This window comes from Dendrobium catenatum, unplaced genomic scaffold (assembly GCF_001605985.2).
Source record: "Dendrobium catenatum unplaced genomic scaffold, ASM160598v2 original_scaffold_171370, whole genome shotgun sequence".
Lineage (NCBI taxonomy): Eukaryota > Viridiplantae > Streptophyta > Magnoliopsida > Asparagales > Orchidaceae > Dendrobium > Dendrobium catenatum.
This window is the reverse complement of record NW_021489792.1, coordinates 31,206-52,815: the sequence shown is the minus strand read 5'-3', so window position 1 is coordinate 52,815 and position 21,610 is coordinate 31,206. Positions and strand designations below refer to the sequence as shown.

General features: G+C 34.4%; 1 protein-coding gene across 3 annotated transcripts in view; it reads right to left on the bottom strand.

The window, feature by feature from the left end:
- LOC110103741 (pentatricopeptide repeat-containing protein At5g02830, chloroplastic) overlaps nt 1-21,610 on the bottom strand; it is a 125,567-nt gene that overhangs the window by 75,591 nt on the left and 28,366 nt on the right. For all 3 annotated transcript variants that reach the window (XM_020832557.2, XM_028692315.1, XM_028692316.1), the window contains exon 2: nt 15,078-15,165. In XM_020832557.2, the coding sequence (XP_020688216.1) occupies nt 15,078-15,165 (88 nt within the window). The remainder of the gene's footprint in view (nt 1-15,077; nt 15,166-21,610) is intronic.

Genomic DNA, 21,610 nt, shown 5'->3' with positions numbered 1-21,610 from the left:
TTGATAAGGGTACTTGATATTTATTCATTAGGTTAAGATGTTTTAGGTAAATGTAATGCCCTTAAATTTGAAAGCGGGCTCCACCATAATGAATAACATCCATATTATAAAACTAAGTTGACCTAACAGAATGCTAACGACATCCATGGGTGGTATGTTGCACTGTATAATGTTAGAATAAGAACCCAATCAAATACGATCAAGACATCTTTCAATGATTTGTAGAGATGTCTTGTTAAACCATGCAATATTGGAAGTACTTCCACCATCCATGACCAACTTTCATCTCTTACTATTGCAAGATGCATAAGTATGGAAGATGTAAGTTCTCTTCCAATCTTCAATAGTATCTTGTTCGCTCAAAAAAAGATGGCCCTATGGCACGAACCCCGCTTCCAGGCGTAAGGTTCCATTTCTCCTTGAGAGAGATTGGATGTTAATTAACAAGATTTCCCTCTATAATTATATTAAGGTTTATTTAGTGTTGGGTTTCTACTTCCTATAAGCGCAAGCTCTCATAGCTAACTACCCCTCGTACTGCGTAGAAGACAACTCTCGATTAAGGATGAATTAACTTTAGAAGTGTAAGCGTTTTAATCTTGGTTGAGAGGGATAGAGGTAGACCCAATCAAGATCTCATGGTTCCGTCATCCAGGGAATAGCTTAGGTTTCAATTTACCAACACAAACAATCATTGATCATAGTGTCCAGGGAATATAATTAGCAACCATGATTTACATCATCTCAAGGATCCCAAGTAAACTGAAGTAGTTAAATATGGGTTTTAGTGTTATGGTGGTTTGGTTTAGATTGGGGCTTATGGCTACTCTTGGGAGTTGCTCGTAGTTTTAGGTTTAGATCGGGGCTTATGGCTCCGCTTGGGAGTTGCCCGAAGTTTTAGATTTAGGTCGGGTACGGCTATGCTTAGGAGTTGTCCGTATAGCAGCTTGTATAGCTTCCCTTGGAAGTACCTGTGTTTTTGGGTAGGTCTTACGGCTTCTGCATTTAGAAGTGGCCTGGCGATTTTGGGTTTTGGTTTGAGGGTTTAATACTTCTCTTGGAAGTCTACCAAATAGCAGGTCTTACAGCTTCCCTTGGAAGTAGCCTATAGTTTAGCTTTTAGAGTTCCGCAATTCACATTGTAATTTCTCTAATAGCTTGACTAAAAGTGGATCTTACTGTTTTGCTTAGAAGTAGCCAATAATTATAAATCTGAATGGGCTTATCATTTCTTTTTAGAAGTTTCCCGAATATCAAGGCTTATTACTTCCCTTGGAAGTTGCCTGCGTATTAGTTTGATTAAGATTTATCGCACCTCTTAAGAGTAACCTGATTTAACTTAAGGATGAGTCTTACTGCTTCTATTAGGAGTAGCTCATGGTTTTAGATTTGATTGAGTTAGTCAGCAACTATTTAGTTTGTATTTATTAGACAGCAGTTTATTTAGTGTGCACCTCCTACTGCCCGGAGAATTGTGCTTTTGTTTTAGTACCCTTGTTTTAGTTTCAGCACTAGTTTTGTTTCAGTACTTTACCCTTTTTAGCACTGCAGTTTTACTTTCAGTAATACTTCCGACTCTTGTCTACTTACTTGTAGGCATTTGGAGCTAATAGTTGCAAGAGCCTGCTTGGACCTGAGTTTGGAGAGTTGGGTTGTTTAAGAGCTATGTTCAAAATTTTAATTTGTTTGTTTTAGGAGTTTTGGGTTTAGTTGGTATGAGATTATACTTAGGTTTGTTTAGTGCAAACATTCATGTATACTTTCTTTTTTATTATTGCATTTTTTTAAATTAATTAACGAATTAATTAATTAATTGATAATTTTAAATTAGTTAATTAATTGATAAAAAAATTTATTATTGAGCTCTGGTAACATTTGAATTAACTAATATTTTAATTAATTAGTTAATTAATATTTTAAATGAGTAATTAATTAAGTTTATTAATTAATAAAAAGGCTCTCCTGCTCAATCAATTAATTAATTAATAATTAGTTAATTAGAATTTTAATTTTATTTTTGATTAACTAATCAATTAATTTAATTAAATTTGAAGTTTTAATTACATTAATTAAAACCTTATATATTTTTAAATTGGTAAAGTTATTAGTTAATTTTAAAAAGATTTAATTAATTAATCAATAATTAATTATTGTATTTTCAAATTTAGGCTCCAATTAAGTTTAAATCAATTGGTTAATTAGAATTCATTATTTTTAATTTAAGCAGTTAATTAGTATTTTAATGAATTAAATATTTAATTAATTAAAACTCTCCAACTCTTCAATTCAGCAACCTCCTTATTGTTGTAATTCAGGATCCCTAGTCTGTGATTCTGATGATGACAAATAATATTGACTGAATTATTACATTCTTTCTTAAATATTTTAGATGTTATTTTTGTCTGTGAGCACTAACATTTCAGGTAAAATATATACCACTCAAGACTGTTGAAGACTCAAAATTGGATAGAATAGGATGAAAAAGAGCCTGTCATTTTTTACTTTCTTTATTTTTTATTTTGTTGAGTCTGGCCACATAAAAGTGTATGCAAATTGGGTAACCAAGCACACACACAAGGGGAGAAATATTTTTTAAAAGTAATTTTTTTTTAACAAATCGTACTGTACGATCTGTTATCCGAAAATAGGCTTAACGGCTAATGGGAAAAATTAGTTTTGGAGAACTAATTGTATTGTACGATCGTGATCGTACTGTATGATTCGTTTTCGATCTCAAAGCCCTAGCTTCCAGAATAATTTAAGATTTCAAATTTTGATTTTTGAACTAATCTTATTGTACGATGTCAATCGTACTGTACGAATATTTGAAATCTTGCTAAAATTAACCCCCATGATTAGTTAATCAAATCATGATTTAATTAATTATAGTCGATCGTACCAGACAACTGACAGAGACAAAATCTGGTCATCCGAGAGATCGTACCAAACGAAACCATAATTTTTAAAATAATTATACTGTACGATGTCGATCGTACCAAACGACTGGCAGAGATGAATTTTGTCGTCCCAAAGATCGTACCAGACAAAGCTACGATTTTTGAACTAATCATACTGTACGATATTCATATCGTACTAGACGATTTACCTAAAAACAACTAATCGTACTGTACAATGAGAACAGTACAGGACGAGTGACAGAGACAACTTTCAGTCGTCCCAGGAATCGTCCTGTCCGAATATAGGAAATTCAACAGATCGTACAGGACGATCTTTGTATCGTATTGTACGATTTGTTCATAAAATTTGAATAGTTCGTTTGAATTATTGTTTACATCGTACTGGACGGGACTAGTTTTGAACTGATCGTAATGTACGAACTTGGATCCTACTGTACGAACAGCGACGACTAACTTGAATTTTTAGGATTTCTTGAAGCCTATTATAAAAGCTATGTTTTAATTTTTTCTTCTAATGTAGAGAGAGAGGAACGTGGTTGAAGAAGGAACTCTGAGAGGGAGCCTTTGAGAAGAAAATCAGGGTTTATGAGAGGAAGGAGAAGGTGAGCTTGAGCGTTAGGGAGAAGTAGTGTGAGGGGATCATACAGTTGCTCCAGGCTAGCTACACCCTTGCTCCTCCTGTGGCCTTGGCGAGTCTTTTGGGAGCTCTCTAAGGAGAGAGGCTTCTTAGTCCAGTCCTCAAGATTTTTTGCCTTCTTCAAGAGGGAGAAGAAGGAGTCGAGATTATCTGCCTTCTCCAAGAGGGAGAAAAAGGAGTCAAGATTATCTGCCTGTGAAAGGAGCTTCGGCCCTCTACCGCACCGGGTTGGTGGAAGAGAGTTTGTAAAGGCTTCTCCGCCTTGCTGAGGGAGCAAAAGGAGAGTCACTTAGTATTAGTGCAATACTCGGAGTGGAGGATTCCAGGGAGTAGACGTAGGTCACGATTGACCGAACCCGTATAAAAATCTCTAGTGTGCTTTTTCCTTTTCAGCATTTTACTTTTTGCATTTAATTTCTCATTATAACTGCTTAGTGAAAATCGTAGATCAATGTTCTGTTGTGAAATTTAGAATTTCATCATCACTAATTTCAAATCGTAGTTAATTCGTTAGCTTCCGCATTTTGAAATTAAATTGCTTATTTCAAAAGTCTGAAAAATCTACAAAAAGTTAGTACTCCTATTTAGGATTATTTTTAAAGTACTAATTCACCTTCCCCCCCCCCCTCTTGGCGCATCTCGAACTTTCACCTATGTCTCCCTCATGAGGAGAGGTCGTGAGGGCACTTGTCCTTTTCAAACCCACCCAGCCGGATAAAATTCGATATTTGAGGGCTTCGGGACGTTGCTTAGTCCCGGAATCAATCTTTAGAATCTCTAATTGGCAATTATTTATTTTTTTTGGAAGTTTCGGCAGCTTCCCGGTGTCCCCTCCCAATGAGGAGAGATCAGGAGAGCACTTGCCCTTTCAAATCCGCCCAGCCGAATAGGATTTTAGGATAAAGGGCTTTGAAACGTTACTTGGTCCTAGAATTGGTTTTCAACCGCAGTGATTTAACGATTGTGGCACTTCCTCTTTATTATTATTATTATTATTATTATTATTATTATTGTTATTAACAAGATACAAATAATTCCCTATTTTTGAAACCCTATTCTCAAGTTTCAAAAGGCAGAGATCTGAATTGGCTCGTTTGTGGTGTGTGTGGGAGTCGAACGGGATCAAGGCCTTTGGGCTTGCTTTCTTGAATGTGATCGGACGTGTGGTTGGACACAGGTAGAGGCAAGCCTGTGCGAGTCTTTGATTGGGCTTGCTTGTGCATGGGAAGCAGAACGGGCGGTGTCGGGATCGACCGCAAGAGGAGACTGCGGGATCGTGAGGTCCTGTTCTTGCACCGGAGGTCGGACACATGTGCAAAAGAGACAGCGGGATCGGCACGGTCTGAGCGATTCGTCTGCATGAAGGATTGGAGGTCAGGCATTGAAAAGAGGCGCAAGCGGGTTCGATCGGAAGCAAGGGGTTCGTACGTGTGGACTTGGCCAGCATGATCGGACGCTCAAAGGAAACATGCCTAAGGGTGTCAAGAAGGCTTAGGAACAGAACAACCCAAATTTTGCAACCAATTGCCAAGAACATAAGCGCAATTTTTTTTGTTTCTCAATGGTTTTATACGAACAGTTGTCGACGACAACGTACGTATTCGGTTTAGCGACGTGCACATTTGATTCGTCAACGTGCCAACATGCGCCCGCCAAACTAATTATTTAATAAAATTTTTAATATTAAAATAATATAAAACATTTATTATATATTATTATAATTATTAAACTATACAACAACAGTTGTACACATTTCAAAAAAAATTCTAAATAACTATTATTTTTTCTATTTTCGAGAGAAAACTGTTGTAGCAACCCTAACAAGCTATTTTAAATAGCTATTACTTTTTGGGTGTAAAATAGCTATTTCTTTAATTAGCTATCAAAGCAGGTCTCTTTTCGAGACCAGTACCACCAGGTTCATAATTTCCAAAAAAAACAAAAACCAACGGCCTACAAACTCCACACAGTCCTTTCTTCCTTATTTTTTTCGATCTTTCTTCTCCAGCGACGACGTCTTCCGATCTTCCTTCTCCACAACCAGCGCTTCACCATGAAGAGTCGAAGACAAAGCCTGGATTCCATCTCGAGCCTAAGATAAAATGGACGAGTCGAGCCCGTTCTTTAAGCTCGACTCGAGCTCGAGTTCGAGCTGCTCTTTTCAGAGACGAGTCGAGCTCGAGCTTGCTACTACTCGAGCTCGACTCAACTTGTTTACAATGCTAGTTTGATTACATTTAAAGCAATTTAGTCTATCTGAAGTTTTGGTAAGTGGTATAGCAATACCATCTTCCTAAGGAGAAAGTTGTTCTTATATAACAGGCTGCCTAGACTTTACAAGTGTAGCAACATTAAGGTTTTGTTTTGGACTGCTTTTTAAAGTAGCTTTTTAGTACAAAAATTTATAGTTCGAGAAATTTTTGTGCTAAAAAGTTGTTTTAAAAAGCAGTAAGAAAGCTGTCCCAAACGAAGCCTATATCTAGCAGGTGGTCCTCAAAGGATCTATCCATGTTTTCCTTTCTTTTAATTTTTTTTTTTTCAACTTAAAAAGCTGTGTAAGACATCCACTAATATAGCAGATTGGTAAGGTCCTACTTAAATTTGCATGTCAAATTTTAGGCCATTGATCAATTTAGTTTTTATCTCCCAATCAATTCTAAATTTAGATCTCATGGTAAGTCTCTCAAATTTATTCAAATATTAAGTCACATTACGGGAACAAAAATTATGAATATTTAGTAGTTAGCGTATGAAGGAGAATAATGAGTATCCTCAAACAATGTGATAGGATAGTATCCCTGTAGGTCTTTGTACAGGGTTTCAAGGAAGGAATGTACTTTAGATGCAAGACGAAGAGATTTTGGGTGATATAAAATCGTTTAACATCCTCATTCTGGTTATCAATGAATGTAAACCTAATAACAATTTTTTATAGCTGATTTATGTGAGGATGTGACAACCTGCAGTAAAAATTAAGAAGTTGGCCTCTAAAGAGGTTCCCTCAGCATTTAATAGGATTTCTATGCTAACTTGAGTAAAGTGTCTTGCAGATTTAAAATGTCCATGTACTACAGAAACCAAACTTTATCACAGAACACAGTCAAACTTCCCCAAGAAGTGCATTCTACATTCGAGTTCCTCTTCACAAACTTCACCAATGCCGCATTCTCTCCATCAGATCCCAATGATATTGGATCAATGCACTTGATCTCCTAATTTGATTAAAGTCTCGAAGGATTTTGGTTGGGGAATAGGATTAGGTTTTAAGGTTTCTCACATATTGTTGGAATTTTGGAAGGGAAAAAGGCTATTTGGCTTTTGAGAAAAGATTGAAGGGAACTTTTGTTATTTATGTGGGAGTGAGGTGGTGATAGGTAAGATAGAGATCAGATGGGTATAGAATGGGGTCTGAGTAGACGGTTATGGGAAAAGGGTTTGGGTTGATTTTGCTTGGTACGAAGGTAGGAAGGCCAATGGGGAAGGAAAACAGTAGTTTAGGATTCTCCTTCAGAATTTTGGATTTGATGCCAATTTGATATAAAATAATCGGAGAATGTTAAATCAATGAAATCCTTTATTTTGTGAGGGATTCAAGGATGGAACCTGTTGGCTCAAGAAAAACAGCACGAATACATGAATCCCGCTTTGTAGATATAGGATTCCTCTTCCTTGGGTCAAATTGTAATTAACCGAATTTCCCGTGAGGGTGGTATCAGTGTTTAATTAGATCTATGGTCCTTACTTCCCATGAGCGCAAGCACTCATAGTTAACTACCCCTCTTAACATGTAAGTGAGAACTCTCGATTAAGGATGAAAAAGTTTTAGGTGTATAGTCTCAATTGTGAGGAAAATGAATGTAAACCTGATTAAGATCCCATGGTTCCGTCGTCTAGGGTCTACCGTAGGTTTCAATCTACCAACTAGCAGTTGTCATTGTGTTACACCAGTGTTTTTACTACAGTAGTTTCTTTTCTTGTTTTAGTAGTTTACTTTTCCTGCATTAGTGTACTAGTAGTTTACTGTAAGATTTTCTATTTTAACACTTAGTTTGATATTAAATTAATTTCAATGCTTAATGACTTTTATTTATTTATTACAGGAGCTCGTACAAGAGAGAATTTGGAGAGCTTACAAAGTATGTTGTGTAGAGTTCTGTGTTGTGGAGGGTTTTAAGAGTTGTTAAGTTTATTGTTGAGTTGAGTTCTTGTGTGTCGATTGATTTGATTGTTGAGTTTGTTGAGAGTTGTTTGAATTGTATATATTGATTAGTGTGAACATTTTTATTCATGCATTTTATTTCATTTTATTTAAGTGATTTTAAATTGGTTGGTTGATTTTAAGTTTAAATTTAAATAAATTTAAATTTTAATTAGATTTAAAAATTGAATTTGATTTAAATCCATTTAATTAATTAAATGAGATTTTAAATTTGATTAATTAGTTAAATTTTAATTGAATTATTTTGAATTTGATGAGATTTTAAATTGGTTGAGTGAGGGTTAAATTTTAGTTTATTTTAAGATGATTAAGTAGATGTTCCATTAGTTCAAAAAAAAGTTTGATAATTGAAGTTTTATATTTTGATTATTTTAAATTTAAATCAAACTATATTTTGATTAAATGGTTTAGTTGATTAGGTTAAGGTTTTAAATTTCAATTGATTTGTATATTTTTAATCAAATTATGTTTTAATTAATTAGAATATTAAATTAATTAAATTAGGATTTTAATTAGTCAATGATCGCTCTCTAGATGCTCCAAAAAGAAAAAAGGTTATGCAATTTTTTCAGGAGATTTCGACAGTCTCAGGCATCCCTCCGCTCGCGAGTAGGTTGGAACAGCATTTGCAGATATTTTCTTCCCGGCCGGATTTAAGGTCAACGGCACGAAGCCTTGAATTTAAAATCATCTCAACCGGACCTAAGGTCGACGGTACGAGGTCTTCAATTTGCAACAATTTCGACTAGATCTAAGATCAACGACGCGAGCTCTTGAATTTGATATCATCTCGACCAGATCTAAGATCGACGGCGCGAGGTCTTTGCTTGAAATTCCTCCCGACCGGATTTTAAATCGATGGTGCGAGGGCTTCCTTAAGTTCTTGCCTGTTTGGTGCTCACATAAATATCTCATTGAATAATATTTAAATTAATGTAATCGTTTGGCATATTTGATCACAAGTCAAATTAGAAATTGATATTGAAATGGAATAGAATGACCACTAGGCAAATTAGAAAATGGAATTGTATTGGAACATGATATTTTGATATTATAATTTTGTAAAAGAATATTTTGATATCATGATTCATTTTTAAGAAATGAGATAAAGTGGAATTCTTATGGGGGCAAAAAACAGTAGTTTTGTATTTAAATCATTACAAACTAAAGCAAAGTAAGGACTTCAGTAGCAGGCATTACTCTTTGCTATTATTTAAAATCTATATGAAACTTTTTAGGCATGCAAAAGACACGTGCATATTATATTTAAATTTAGAATAAGACAACATAGTATTGATGGATTTTGGATTTTGTCTGAAGTGGATGATCTGATCCGTATATATAAAAAAACAGTGGAAGGATTAAATAAGGCTTAGTAGAAGAAATATAAGTTATTGAAACAGAGGAGTCACGTGAAGAAGTTCTCGCTTGAGAAGTTTTAAAGTAATCTGATCAGGTTTGCACAAGGCAGAGGTGTTGCGTGGGCTTCGGTTTTGTGGACTAGTTAAGTGGAAGGAAAGAAGAAGGCGGACATAAGGCTTTGGATCGGAGGCTTCGCGTGAAGGGCTTTACGCACGGCAAGGTACTTCAGCCGGAAATGTCGGGACGGAAGCCTGCAGAGAGAGCGTTTCGGTCGGAGGTGAGGAAGAAGATGGAAGACCTGTTCGCGGTTGGGCAAATTATTGCATCAGGTAACCGGACGCAGAAAATAGGTTCAGACGTCCAATAAAAATTTGCCACTTCACCTGCGCTTTTGACTTGCGCTTTAGTTGTGCTTTGGTTGCGCTTTGACTGCGCTTTACCTGCGCTTTGACCTGCGCTTTACATGCGCTTTACCTGCACTTTACCTGCGCTTTACCTGTGCTTTACCTGCACTTTTGACACGCTAAATTTAAAATAATATTTTATTAATATCCGGACCTATCTCCGCGTCCGGTGACCGGATGCAATAATTTGCCTCGCGGTTGGGAGGCGATTTTGCAGATAGGGGCGAACGGACATGTGGAAGAGGAAGCCGGAAGAAAGATGCAGGGCCGGTGTTCGAAGGCGGCTTAGTTGGGCCGCTCAGTGTTGTCGCATGCTTCAGACAAACAGAGAGGCCAGCAAGACGAAGGGAGCGGGTGTGTATTTCTCCCGATTACTCTTGCCAATCATTTTTAAAGAAATGAGCGGGCAGTTATTTTGTTTTTGAACGAATAGTTGCTTCGTTTGGGAGCGAACCGTATGAAGTAGGGCCTGACTCGGGAATTTTTATTACATCCGGTAAAAATACCGAGCAATACCGAGCATACCGAGTGTACCGAGGGCGTTGTACCCAGCACGGTACCGAGTACTTTAGTGACGTGGCATTTTGTTATTGATTTCTGGATGCATTCGGTAACCTGACGGAATAATCACTCTCCCAGAGGCAAGTATTTCGCTTCGTATTTGTTCACAATTTCTCTATTTTATTTATTTTTAGTCAACAAAACCATTTGGATTGCTTTGGAGTTAGGGCCTTAGTGATCCATGAAGGAGGTACCAAGTGTTTTACTAATCAAAAAAGTGTATTAGGCTTGTTTGTGATCGAAATGAAGAAAACATTGGCGAAGACATGTAGCAATCAAAATGATGAAAAGGAAATAGGAACACAAACTTGTGAGAATCGATTACAAGAGGAGAGAGATAATTTGCTAGTTAAAGAGGGAGGAGATAGGAGGAAATTTAAGAATTAACTATAAATTCTAATGCATAATAATTATAAAAAAAAAACTTCGTACCCTAGTTATAAAATAGGGTAAATTCAAAACTATTCATACACAATCTCAAATCTAATACTATTATAAAATTGATATTTATACCTACGATAACCCAAAAGGATAATTTCTACATAAATTAGATCAAAATAAATATAATTAAATTCATCAGCCGGTATATAAAGCAACAAAGAAATGTAAATTTTTCAATACAAATTCAAATGAAGAAAAAGTTAGGTGCTAATAGAGGTAAAAAGTGAGCAAAAATATTTATAGCCTCATATCACATGATTAAAAAGTGACTATTTTTCTCTCTCCCAAGAAAATAGTGAGATTCAAATCCACCTAAAGAAAGAAAAAGTCTTTGCTTATAGTAAAGTCTATTTGGCCAGACTAAAACTTGATTTCAACAAAAAAATTATACAATTTTCAAGCAATATTTCATCTTAGCTCTAAACTCTTCCACCAGTAATTATTGTAGGAGGTTAGTTTTTATGAGTAATTTGGGAGGAATTTTGAAGATAGGTTTCAGGGGATGTTATTTATTTATTTATGTATTTTGGTACCTATGAATACGTACTTAAATATTCATTTTTTAGCAGTTGAAGATGCTATTGCTTCTCTATATTGAAGTTTAAATTTCACTAATTTCTACTCGATAATCTAATTATAAAGTTTAATTCTATTTGCCAATTAAGTACAATTTTAAAGATTCTACTCTTCATTTCATTCTATTTTTATTTTTGTTTAGATTCTATATTATAATTTTAACTCTTTCATTTTGTTCAATGTTTTCATTTTTTTTGGTTCAACGATGGGAGTGATATATTACTCAAGACAAAGGGCACTACCCAGCTGAGGAAACTCAAGGGTGCCTATGGTGATCAAAATCATCAATTAGCTACGTTCATTTTATTCTTCTTTTATGGTTATATGCTTCGTGGTGAACATATCCCATATTAACTTCAAAGGATGAATTAAAATATTAACTTCAAACAACAAGGCCATTGTACAAGAAATATTTTCTTGTAAATTACTAATAATAAAATAGGTTACAAATTTTATCATAACTCAAAAAGATGGATTCAGAACAGAAATATAACTTTAGGAATATTTGGCTATTTCTAGTTATAAATTAAGACTTAAAAATTATGAATTTTTTTACCTTTCTTAGTATTAAGTTTAAAATCATTATATTTAGATGATTTGTAGAGTTTAAATTTCATGTTACTTTGTAAGTACACCACACAAATGATAAAATTTATTCGCTTTACAATTTTTAATTTGCCTTATTATCTACAAGCAAACAAATATGCCCCCATGGTTCATTCGATTGCTTATAAATATAAAATGCACAATTAGTAGATAAACATGCACCAAGTAAACAATAAGACATCCAGACCACTTATTTATGTCATAAAAAATAAATTATGATTTTTAAAATAGAATTCAAACAAAACATGACTTACTTTGTAAAAATATACAACAGCAACAACAATGGGTACTTGTTTTGTAAATATATAGGAAAATTGAAATTGAGTGTTTTTTCAGATCAGTTCACCATTTAAAACTAAGAAACCGATCATTAGGTTACAAAAATAAAATTTAATGAACCAATATACATTGATTAAACAAGTAAAATTGAATGAATCAAATCAATTTTTTAATAAATCAAAATATAAATGAAAACATTAATAAATACAATTTAATTTAATTAATTAATACATCAATTTACTAATCAATGCATTTACTCAAAATTTTATCAATCAAAATTTTACTCAACATGAAAAACATTTATTTTATTTTTTTTAAGGTTGCAAGATATTTTAAGATTATTGCTATTTTGTGAGGTAGTAATTATTGTGTGGAAGAATATTCGCAGTAGTAGAGATAGAAAGATTATTGTCCTAGCATTGTATGAAGATCCAACACACCAATAAAAAAGTTCCAAAAGATACTAGTGTTTTTAGTGGAAAATTAAAAAAAAAAACATGAGGCATGGTCTAGTTGAAATGATTCTACTACTATTTGTAATCGATTGCAAATAAAATCCTTCCCATGATTAGGGAAAGTGATGATAAAATATAGTAGACATCCAATGTATAGAAATAGTTCATGGTGAAAGTCGGAAGAGCCATGTAGCATGGGAGCTGTCTTTAAAATATCGTTTGTTGTTTGTTAGATTGTTCTCCTCTGAGGATGGGAGATAAAAGATCAAGAAGTTCTACATAAATCTTGCTACTGACATTAGGGGTCAGTGTTCATGTCGACGACAAACATTAATCTACTGGTGACAGCGAGTAGGGATGTCAATATTTGACATAACCCAAAAACTCGACCCAAACCTGACCCAAAAATTCAGGGTTCGATCGACCGGTTTGGAAAATGAGTCAGGTTCAGGTTTTATGTTCTGACCCATTTCAAATTTCAAATCAGGTTCGGGTCAATCCGAAAACCCGAAACTGACCCGAGTCTCCAGCCCGCAACACTCCGCAAAAGTCCCACCCTGTGCTTGCCTCCATGGCCTGTAGCATGTGCTCGGGCTTGTAGCCTCGTACTTGGGCACGCCTGCATAGCCTACTCAGCCCACCCTCGCGCTACCAGCATACGCGGCACGCGCTCGCAACTGCAATTTAACGGGTCGGGTTGGGTCAATCAAGGTTAGGGCAGGTCGAGTCCAGTTTGAATTTCTGACCCGTTTGTCTAATCAAGTTAGGTTTTGGTCAGAGTAGTTGAAGGCGGGTCAATTTTGGGCTGGATCGAAACCCGACCCAAAGACCCATTTTAACACCCCTTATAGCAAGTGACCAATCCAACAGGCGTTAGTATGGCCAGGTGCCAGTAGTCAGAGGATAGTAGTCCGACAACGGTGTTCAAAGGACATGGATGGGCAAGTGGTCGTAGGATTGTAGTTGGACAATTGTGGTCGAAGGACCATAGTCATACGGCATTGGTATGACAATAATCGGGCGACGGTGGTCAGTAAACTATAGTGAGGTAATAATAATTGGAGGATCATAGACAAATGACAATTGTCGAAGGGTCATAGTAGGGTAATGGTGGTATGAGGATCATAGTCGGGAAATGGTGATCTGACAATTATAGTCAGGCAATGGTGGTCGTTGGCGATGATGGCGATCAGCAGTGGTGGAGCCTCGGAATTCTCCAACATCTAAGCTCTCTTGAATCTCAAACTAAATGTCCAAACTCCCCTTCATATAAAGTGTGGGAGTCTATTTATAGGTTTTTGTGAGTGATGCATCATAAATATAAACAAAATTCCAAACTGTCCATTGGACGGCATGTATTGCATACGTCGATCATAGACGATTTTTCAACATTTAAATGCCTTAATTATGACAAAAACAATTGATGAATTTAGGTTTATTGGATTCATCTCATCGATACACTTGATTTGATTATATCCATACGAGATTTGGATATCATTTTGACCTCAAAATAATGCTCGAGATTTTTAATTATGCTACAGTGCTTGATTTGGGCTCATTTAAAGTTGAATCAAATCACTTTACATTCGATAGGCCGCCATGTCAAGACTCTAAGTTTGATTATAAGTTTCATAAAATCAAAGTTCGAATAATCCTAAATTTAACTCTGAGTGTTCCAATTCAAATCTGCATTGGATTCGTGCCCGATCAAGTTGATTTTTTTTATGACATATCAATAATAATAGGACATTAATTATTAAATATAAAATATATTAATAAAGTAGCAATATTCTCTTAAAAAATTATATGCATATTATTTCAACTTCAAATTTTATTTTTTAAGTTAAAAAAAATAAAATAAAATAAAGAAAATCATTGTTTTTTTTAATATGAAATAGTGCTAAACTATTTCTTCAAATTATTATTAATTTTTCAAATCTTACGAACATGCACTTAGAGCACACACAATCAAAATAGATCCAAGCCCTAATATAATCATCATTATCATCATCATCAAGTTGATCACATATATGTGGAGACTTTCCTAGCCCTGACTTAAAGAATACTTAAATCAACTATTAACCTCTTCTATTAATTTTATTATCAAAAAAATTAAATTAAAACTAATTCTTAATGAACTTTGAACATTTGACAAGGTTTTAATAAAACTATCAAATTTAGCATTTATAGATATTAATTCAATAAAAACTTTTCTCATGGTCAAAGTTCATTAAGCATTAATTTTCATGGTAGCAAAATGAAAATAAAAGAGGCCAATAATTGATCTAAGAATTCTTTAAATCGGGGATTGGAAATTCCTCACAAAATACATGTGATTAGCTTGATGATGATGATGATGATGATTATATTATGGCTTGGATCTACTCATAGTATTACAATTATGCCTTCCATGAAATATAAGGGCAAGTTTAAGATTGTAAAGAAATTAAAATGACCACATGGACTAGTTTGTATAGGCAATGCAAAGAGAATGTCAAACCATGATAATGTCATCTATTAAAAAAAAGAAAGGTTTATCCATCTTATGGATAGGGAATAGGTGAATTCCAAACCTGCATATTCTAAATAACTACTATAAAGAGAATGATAAAAACATACCTCACAGCCATCTCTGGTTTACACTTTTCAACAAAGAATCTAATAGTATCACCAGGATCCGAAATGTCTTTGATAAAGAGACCATAGCCTATATATTTAAAACAAAAAAACTTGATAGTCAAAGCTTGGTTTCCACATAAATCATTACCATAACCCTGTCAAAATTTTCAAAATCATCCATTTTGCCTTCCGCTAAAACAAAAAAAATTGATGGCTTGTATAACATCAAGGTAAAGTTTCCTTTTCCTTATTTTCTTTGGGAACTCCACATCAAAATATTGTGAAAATCTAACTTTTTGGTGATTATATGGTCAAGGTTCATGTGTGGCATTTTCAAGAAAATGACTTTACAACAGTAAAACACATCCACCACCCCACCTCCAAGCTCCTTTGAACATATGCCACAGGAAACGAAACAAATCAAAAACTTCCTCCTTTGGTTAACAGGAACTAGGGCAAATATTTCCAGGCAATTACCACATAACAGTCTGCCCTTTTAGTTCAAATAGGTTACCCAAGTCACATATGACATAGGAACATGCACTTCCTTTGAAGATAAAGGATGCTCAAAAGCTAAACCAAAGCTCTTAAGAATAAGAAGCAAAACAATTTTAATATGGTAAAACAATATATAAAAGAAAATTCAACTTATATGCCCCTTAATAGAAGAAATTGGAAAATATGCTCACTGCTTATTTTCTTGGAGAAATATAATCGAATTTGCTCTTGACTAAAATACACTCAATAACGGATAACTGTGGACCGCTTATTAAAGTCTAAGTATATAAAATTGATTCAAATATGATTCGATCATTCATCGAATGTGATTCAAAGATGGATGGATCGCAGTTCGAAAATGATTAGCTCAAAGTTGGTTAAAAAATGATTCAAGATGGTTCAATTATAGTATGAAAATTGTAAGATCATTATTCAATTGTGAATCGAAAATGGACCGATCATGATATGAAGAATACTTTATCATTGTTTGATCATTGTTCGAAAATTGTCCAATCATTTCTCGATAATGAATTATATCCCAGGCTAATACAACAGAGAGTGTAATCACAACAGCTATGGCACAACAACATTCATTTGACAAATTCTATAAATTGATTGTAAGAGAATTTATCTGTAAACTTATAACAACCATAACAACATCTGCATCATCCATAATAGAATTCTATGAACTAGTATAATAATAGAATAAAGTACATGAAAAATTAATTTTTATATCAAAATGATAACTGAACTCTATATTATTGTGAAATAAATCTATAAATAAATTGTCCCCAAAGAATTGTATTCAATCAAGAGTTAACCATTATAAGATTCTTTTCTTTTAATCATGTATATTAAATGTTGTATTGCAAACACTCCAAAGTTGTCGCAGCAAATAAGACATAAAGCAATCATGAGACTGTATGTCCAAGAAATACGTAAATTAAATTATCCTAAAATATAAGATAGATTACCTTACTATATTAGTCTGATCTCACAAGTGTAAGCCTCTTCCATATCCAAGAAGATTTAAGGAATATAAGTGCAGATTTTTTTGTCAAATAATCATAACTGCTCAAGCAGCCAAGAGAAGCTTTTGTAAGGAGAAATCGTCATTCCCTATAAAGTCTGCAATGTAGTGTAAGAAGAATCACAGTCACAATGCCATAGACTTCATAAGAAATGAGATCCCCACATATCATCCAATAAACTTTGTTCCAGTTCATTGACAAATAAAGACCGTTATGCAACTTCAAAAATTTATGCTCATCTCCGATGACGTACATGAGTGTCACATCAAGTCACCTGAAGGACTCATTTGTTTTGAGCTTAATCAAGCAGAGAGGATCAATGACACATCAATTCATAGGCTTCTGCCACCTTTTCCTTGATGAATTTCACCAGTTGGTTTGTTTTTACTCTTTTGCTGTCTTCTTTTAAACTCTATATGTTTTGCATCATTTGTTTTCAAAATTATAATAGATGGACAAACAACCTCCTTATTTGTATATATAATGGTAACGGGATGATCCGCTAAATTCTCCATCTCATGGTCTATACATTAAATATCGAAGGGTTGATCTCTTGACTCATCCCCAACTTTACCTACATATACAATGGCAAGGGACTGAACACCTGACTCCAACTCCTCTTCCAACTCTTACTCTACAACCTTCTCCTACTGTACCTCATTAAAAATTGGCTTAGTAGCAGCCACCTTCTCACTTTTCTTATCCAACTCCATTTCTGAACTCCATATCGATGATGGAAATCTGCTTCACCGCCACTTGAGATTGAATAAACTGACTTGCAACTGGCTAAACTTCCAGTGCCTCCCTTACTCTCTCCTCAAAAATAAGGGTGCTCGCTTTCCTCTTTATAATTCTGATTGGGATAGCTTAAGAGAGAGTATATACAGTGGACTTATTGAAGTCATCCTCGTTAGCTTAGAAAGGATAACTCCCGACCAAAAGAGAGGTATAAAGTACCAAGGAAAAAATTAAATATCTGCCACATTAAGCATAGAAAATAATAAAAAAAAAATAAACATTTGCACTCTAATTCATAAGCAATAATAGAAAATATTTGCCCGTGAGCACCTTGTTGCTCCTCACACTCAGTATCCTTGGTACTCTCTACCAAGAAATTAAGCACTCTTACCCAAGTTTGGAATGGCGCTTTGTAAGTCCAATATTATACAGATATTGCATATCCATTTACCATATATTGGGCCAGGGAATCCTTTTTTACTGCATATCCCTCATAGAATACCATGTCCCTATTCAACTATAGTAATGTCTTCTCCTATGACATCCTATCCCATGGGTATCTAAAAAATATACCCTTTTTTTAACCATAAGAACCATTTTAGTGAAGATGACACTTGCTTATAATGGTTGAGGAGAATATCATCTACTAAAGAAGCACAGTCCAAACTTCTATGGATCATCTTTGTTAATGCACTTCATGAAAATATTTTCAAGATCTATGTTTTTAAAATTCTTGTTCCCATCAAAATAGCTCTCAAATAACTTGCTGCTGATTGTCATCCTATTGAACTCATCTTTAATTGGAAACTCTTCAAAACACAACTCAAACACTAAAGCAAGCACAATAATCCTAAAGGTTATATTATTCCCTCTAATATTAAAAATGATAGAGTACTCATCATTAATCATCCTCAGTTAAAACTGTTAAATGCGAGCACCAGAGAGAGCTCTAAAGAAGTGCCTAAATGTAGATCTTTTAGTATGACCAATATGGTCATTAGCTACAAATTCCCAACAAGTTTCTCCATAACCTCTAACTCTATGTTTAACTCGAGCACTGCAATGCCTTGCAATGGGTAGGATTAAATCAAACATCTACATAGCAAAATAACACAAATGAGTAAATCCTAAAAGAGGTTATGCGGAAAAAAACAAATATCTTTGAACTACCATCAATAATTATTGAACAGTCGTGGATTATGATTGAAATATCTTCGAGAATGATCAAATCATCAAGATTGACCAAAATAATCGACCAATTCAATTAGTCTTCATAATGTCTTCAAACCACAATTTAGCAATATTCAAACCAACTTCAACACATAATAACCTTATTCAAACCATATTTGAACACTTACTCAAAACTTCTTCAACCATTCTTCATCGATATTTTGACTTGATTGATGAAAAGTCAAACATATGTTTCAATAAGTGTTCAAATAAAGGATAAAATGTGGGTTGAAGATGTAATGAAGACTCATTGAATAGGTCGATTATTTTGGTCAATCTTGATGGTTTGATCATTCTCGAAGATATTTCAATCATAATCCACGATTGTTTAAAAATTATTGATGATAGTTCAAAGATATTTTTTTTGTCCGCATAACCTCTTTTAGGATTTACTCATTTGTGTTATTGTGCTATATAGATGTTTGATTTAATCCTACCAATTGCAAGGCATTGCAGTGCTCGAGTTAAACACAGAGTTAGAGGTTATGGAGAAACTTGTTGGGAATTTGTAGCTAATGACCATATTGGTCAAAAATGATCGAATAACTCTTGAATTAAATTTGATCACGGTTTGAATATTGTTAAAATTGTTTGATAATAATTTAATCATCTTTCTAACAACAAATGTAGTTGAAAGATGGATTTAGCATGACAACTAACACATGAACTAAATTCTAAATGCTAAAGGGTTTGGAGTTTAGAGTGCGAAGCAAATTTTACACCCTAAAAAACAAATCAAAAAATATCATTAACCTTCAAAGACAATGAGTACAGAGAGATCATTGCCATGAATTTTAACCACATGCCAAGGACAACATTCCACAATCTCCAGAAATGGACAAGGTCATGGGAAGAGGCAGAGTTGAGGAAATATTATATTGAACATTTGAAAGCCAAAGTTATAAAATTTATTTTAGGAAAGTATTTTTAAGAATAAAAGAAGAAATGGATTGTAACCTTCTCCTATGATTTTGTTTCCTAATTTTAAAAAAAAAAAATATTCTCCTATGATTTTATTTCCTAAATTTTAAGAAAGAATTAAGCTAGTTAATTATTTCCTTTATTAGACATGTTTGTGTATGTATGTATGTACACACACACACACACATATATATATATATAGCGAGAGAGAGAGAGAGAGAGATGTAAATGTAGTACTATTTTTTAATAAGAAGAATAATAAATTAAGAAATTCTTCATGGAATCAAAGTTAGTTCACTGAACCCTAATCCCTTCAGGCCGCCACTCTCTGGCAGATTCTTTATCGTCATCTCTTCTCTGTTTCTCAGGTCGATTCTCTTTGGCCAGTGTTCTTCCCGACCTTCTTCTATATATCCAGCAATCTTATTCGTTCTTCTCCCTCATCTTCTTCGCAATACAAATGATCTCATCACAAACATCCGACATCACGGCAGTTCAAAAATTCCAAACCTTAGTGGCAGTGATTCTTCTCTTATTCTCATCATAAGACACAAATTAAATTGTCATAATTATTTGCAACGGTCACAATCTATGTTGTTCATTTTTGGAATGGGAAAGGTTGAGTATATCATGGGAGCAGCATCCATGTCAGAGACTACAAATTTGAGTTTCAAAAAGTGAAAGATTGAAAATAGTACGATCATGTCATGGCTTATCAATTCAATGAATAATGACAAAAGTGAAAAATTCTTGATGTTTGGGACTACAAAAGAAACATGGGATGCAACCAAAGAGACTTACTCCAGCTCTGAAAATACTTCAAAGTTGTTTAAGATCGAATCAATACTTCATGACTTCTGCCAAGGAGAGCAGTCTGTTACTCAATATTACAACTTTACAACACACTTACATGGTATTAGCAACAACTTGACTTATTCGAAACTCGCTCATGGACATGCCCAAAAGATGCAATAATGTACAAAGAGATTGTGGAACAAGAAAGGTTGCTCAAGTTTTTCTTAGGAATTAACAGAGAGTTGGATGATGTTCAAAGTCAAATCATGGGCACTAAACCATTGCCCAATCTTAGGGAGGCGTTCGCAGAGCTTAGGCATGAAGAAAGCAGAAAGAAAGTGATAATGGGATCTAAGGAACAATCCACATCAAAGTTGAATGCATCAGCTCTTGTTGTCCGATCATCTAACAGTAATTGTCGAGATCTTCAAAAATGAGAAAGACTTCGGTGTGATTACTATAAGAAACCAAGTCATTACAAGGAGACTTGCTAGAAGCTCTAGGACAAACAAGCTGATTGAAAACAAAAGCTACGGCTTGATAGAGATAGCAAAGCACATATGGCTTCCAACTTTGAGAGTGCTCATGTTCCCAAGCCTAGCCTATTTAGCAAAGAGCAGATTGATTTGCTGCAGAATCTATTTAGTCAAGTTGGCAGTAGTAGTATTATTGGGACAGATTTGGTTGCTCAAAATAAGGTTTAAAATTGAGTAAATAAGCCTCAAGGCGTTTTTCGTCCTTGAGGTGAGGCGTAAGCCTTGAGGCAATGTGAGGCTAAGCATCACAGACGAATAATTGCGCAAATGAGAATTTAAGTATTTTAGCAGGTAAATAACAGTAAGAGACTATCATACAATAAAAACATCTAAATAACAAGTGAAATTAGTGGAAGACAATAAAATAGATGCAATATATGCATCTCATAGTATGATTCAAAGTACAGAACTACAAAATATAAGTCTATCAAATCTCCCAAAGTACAAATACGAAAGAACATCTAATCTCATCATTCTTCAATGTTATTCACTAAATGGGTCTTCAAGATAATCTTCTTCTCCAATTATATCTATGAATGTCAAATCTTCATCATCTTTAATGTTATCCACTTTTCTCTTCCCTGTTTAATAAGAATGATTAATGTTATGTTAATTGCATATATATATAATGTAATAGCATATAAGAAATTGTGAGATACCTTTATTTGCTTGTTGTGCTGCATAACTAGTGGATGTGTGTGGTGTGGTACTAGTGGATGTGCCCACTTGATCTGCTTCGCCCCTCAAGACATTCACACTTAGATCCTCTAGCTGCAAGTCTGAT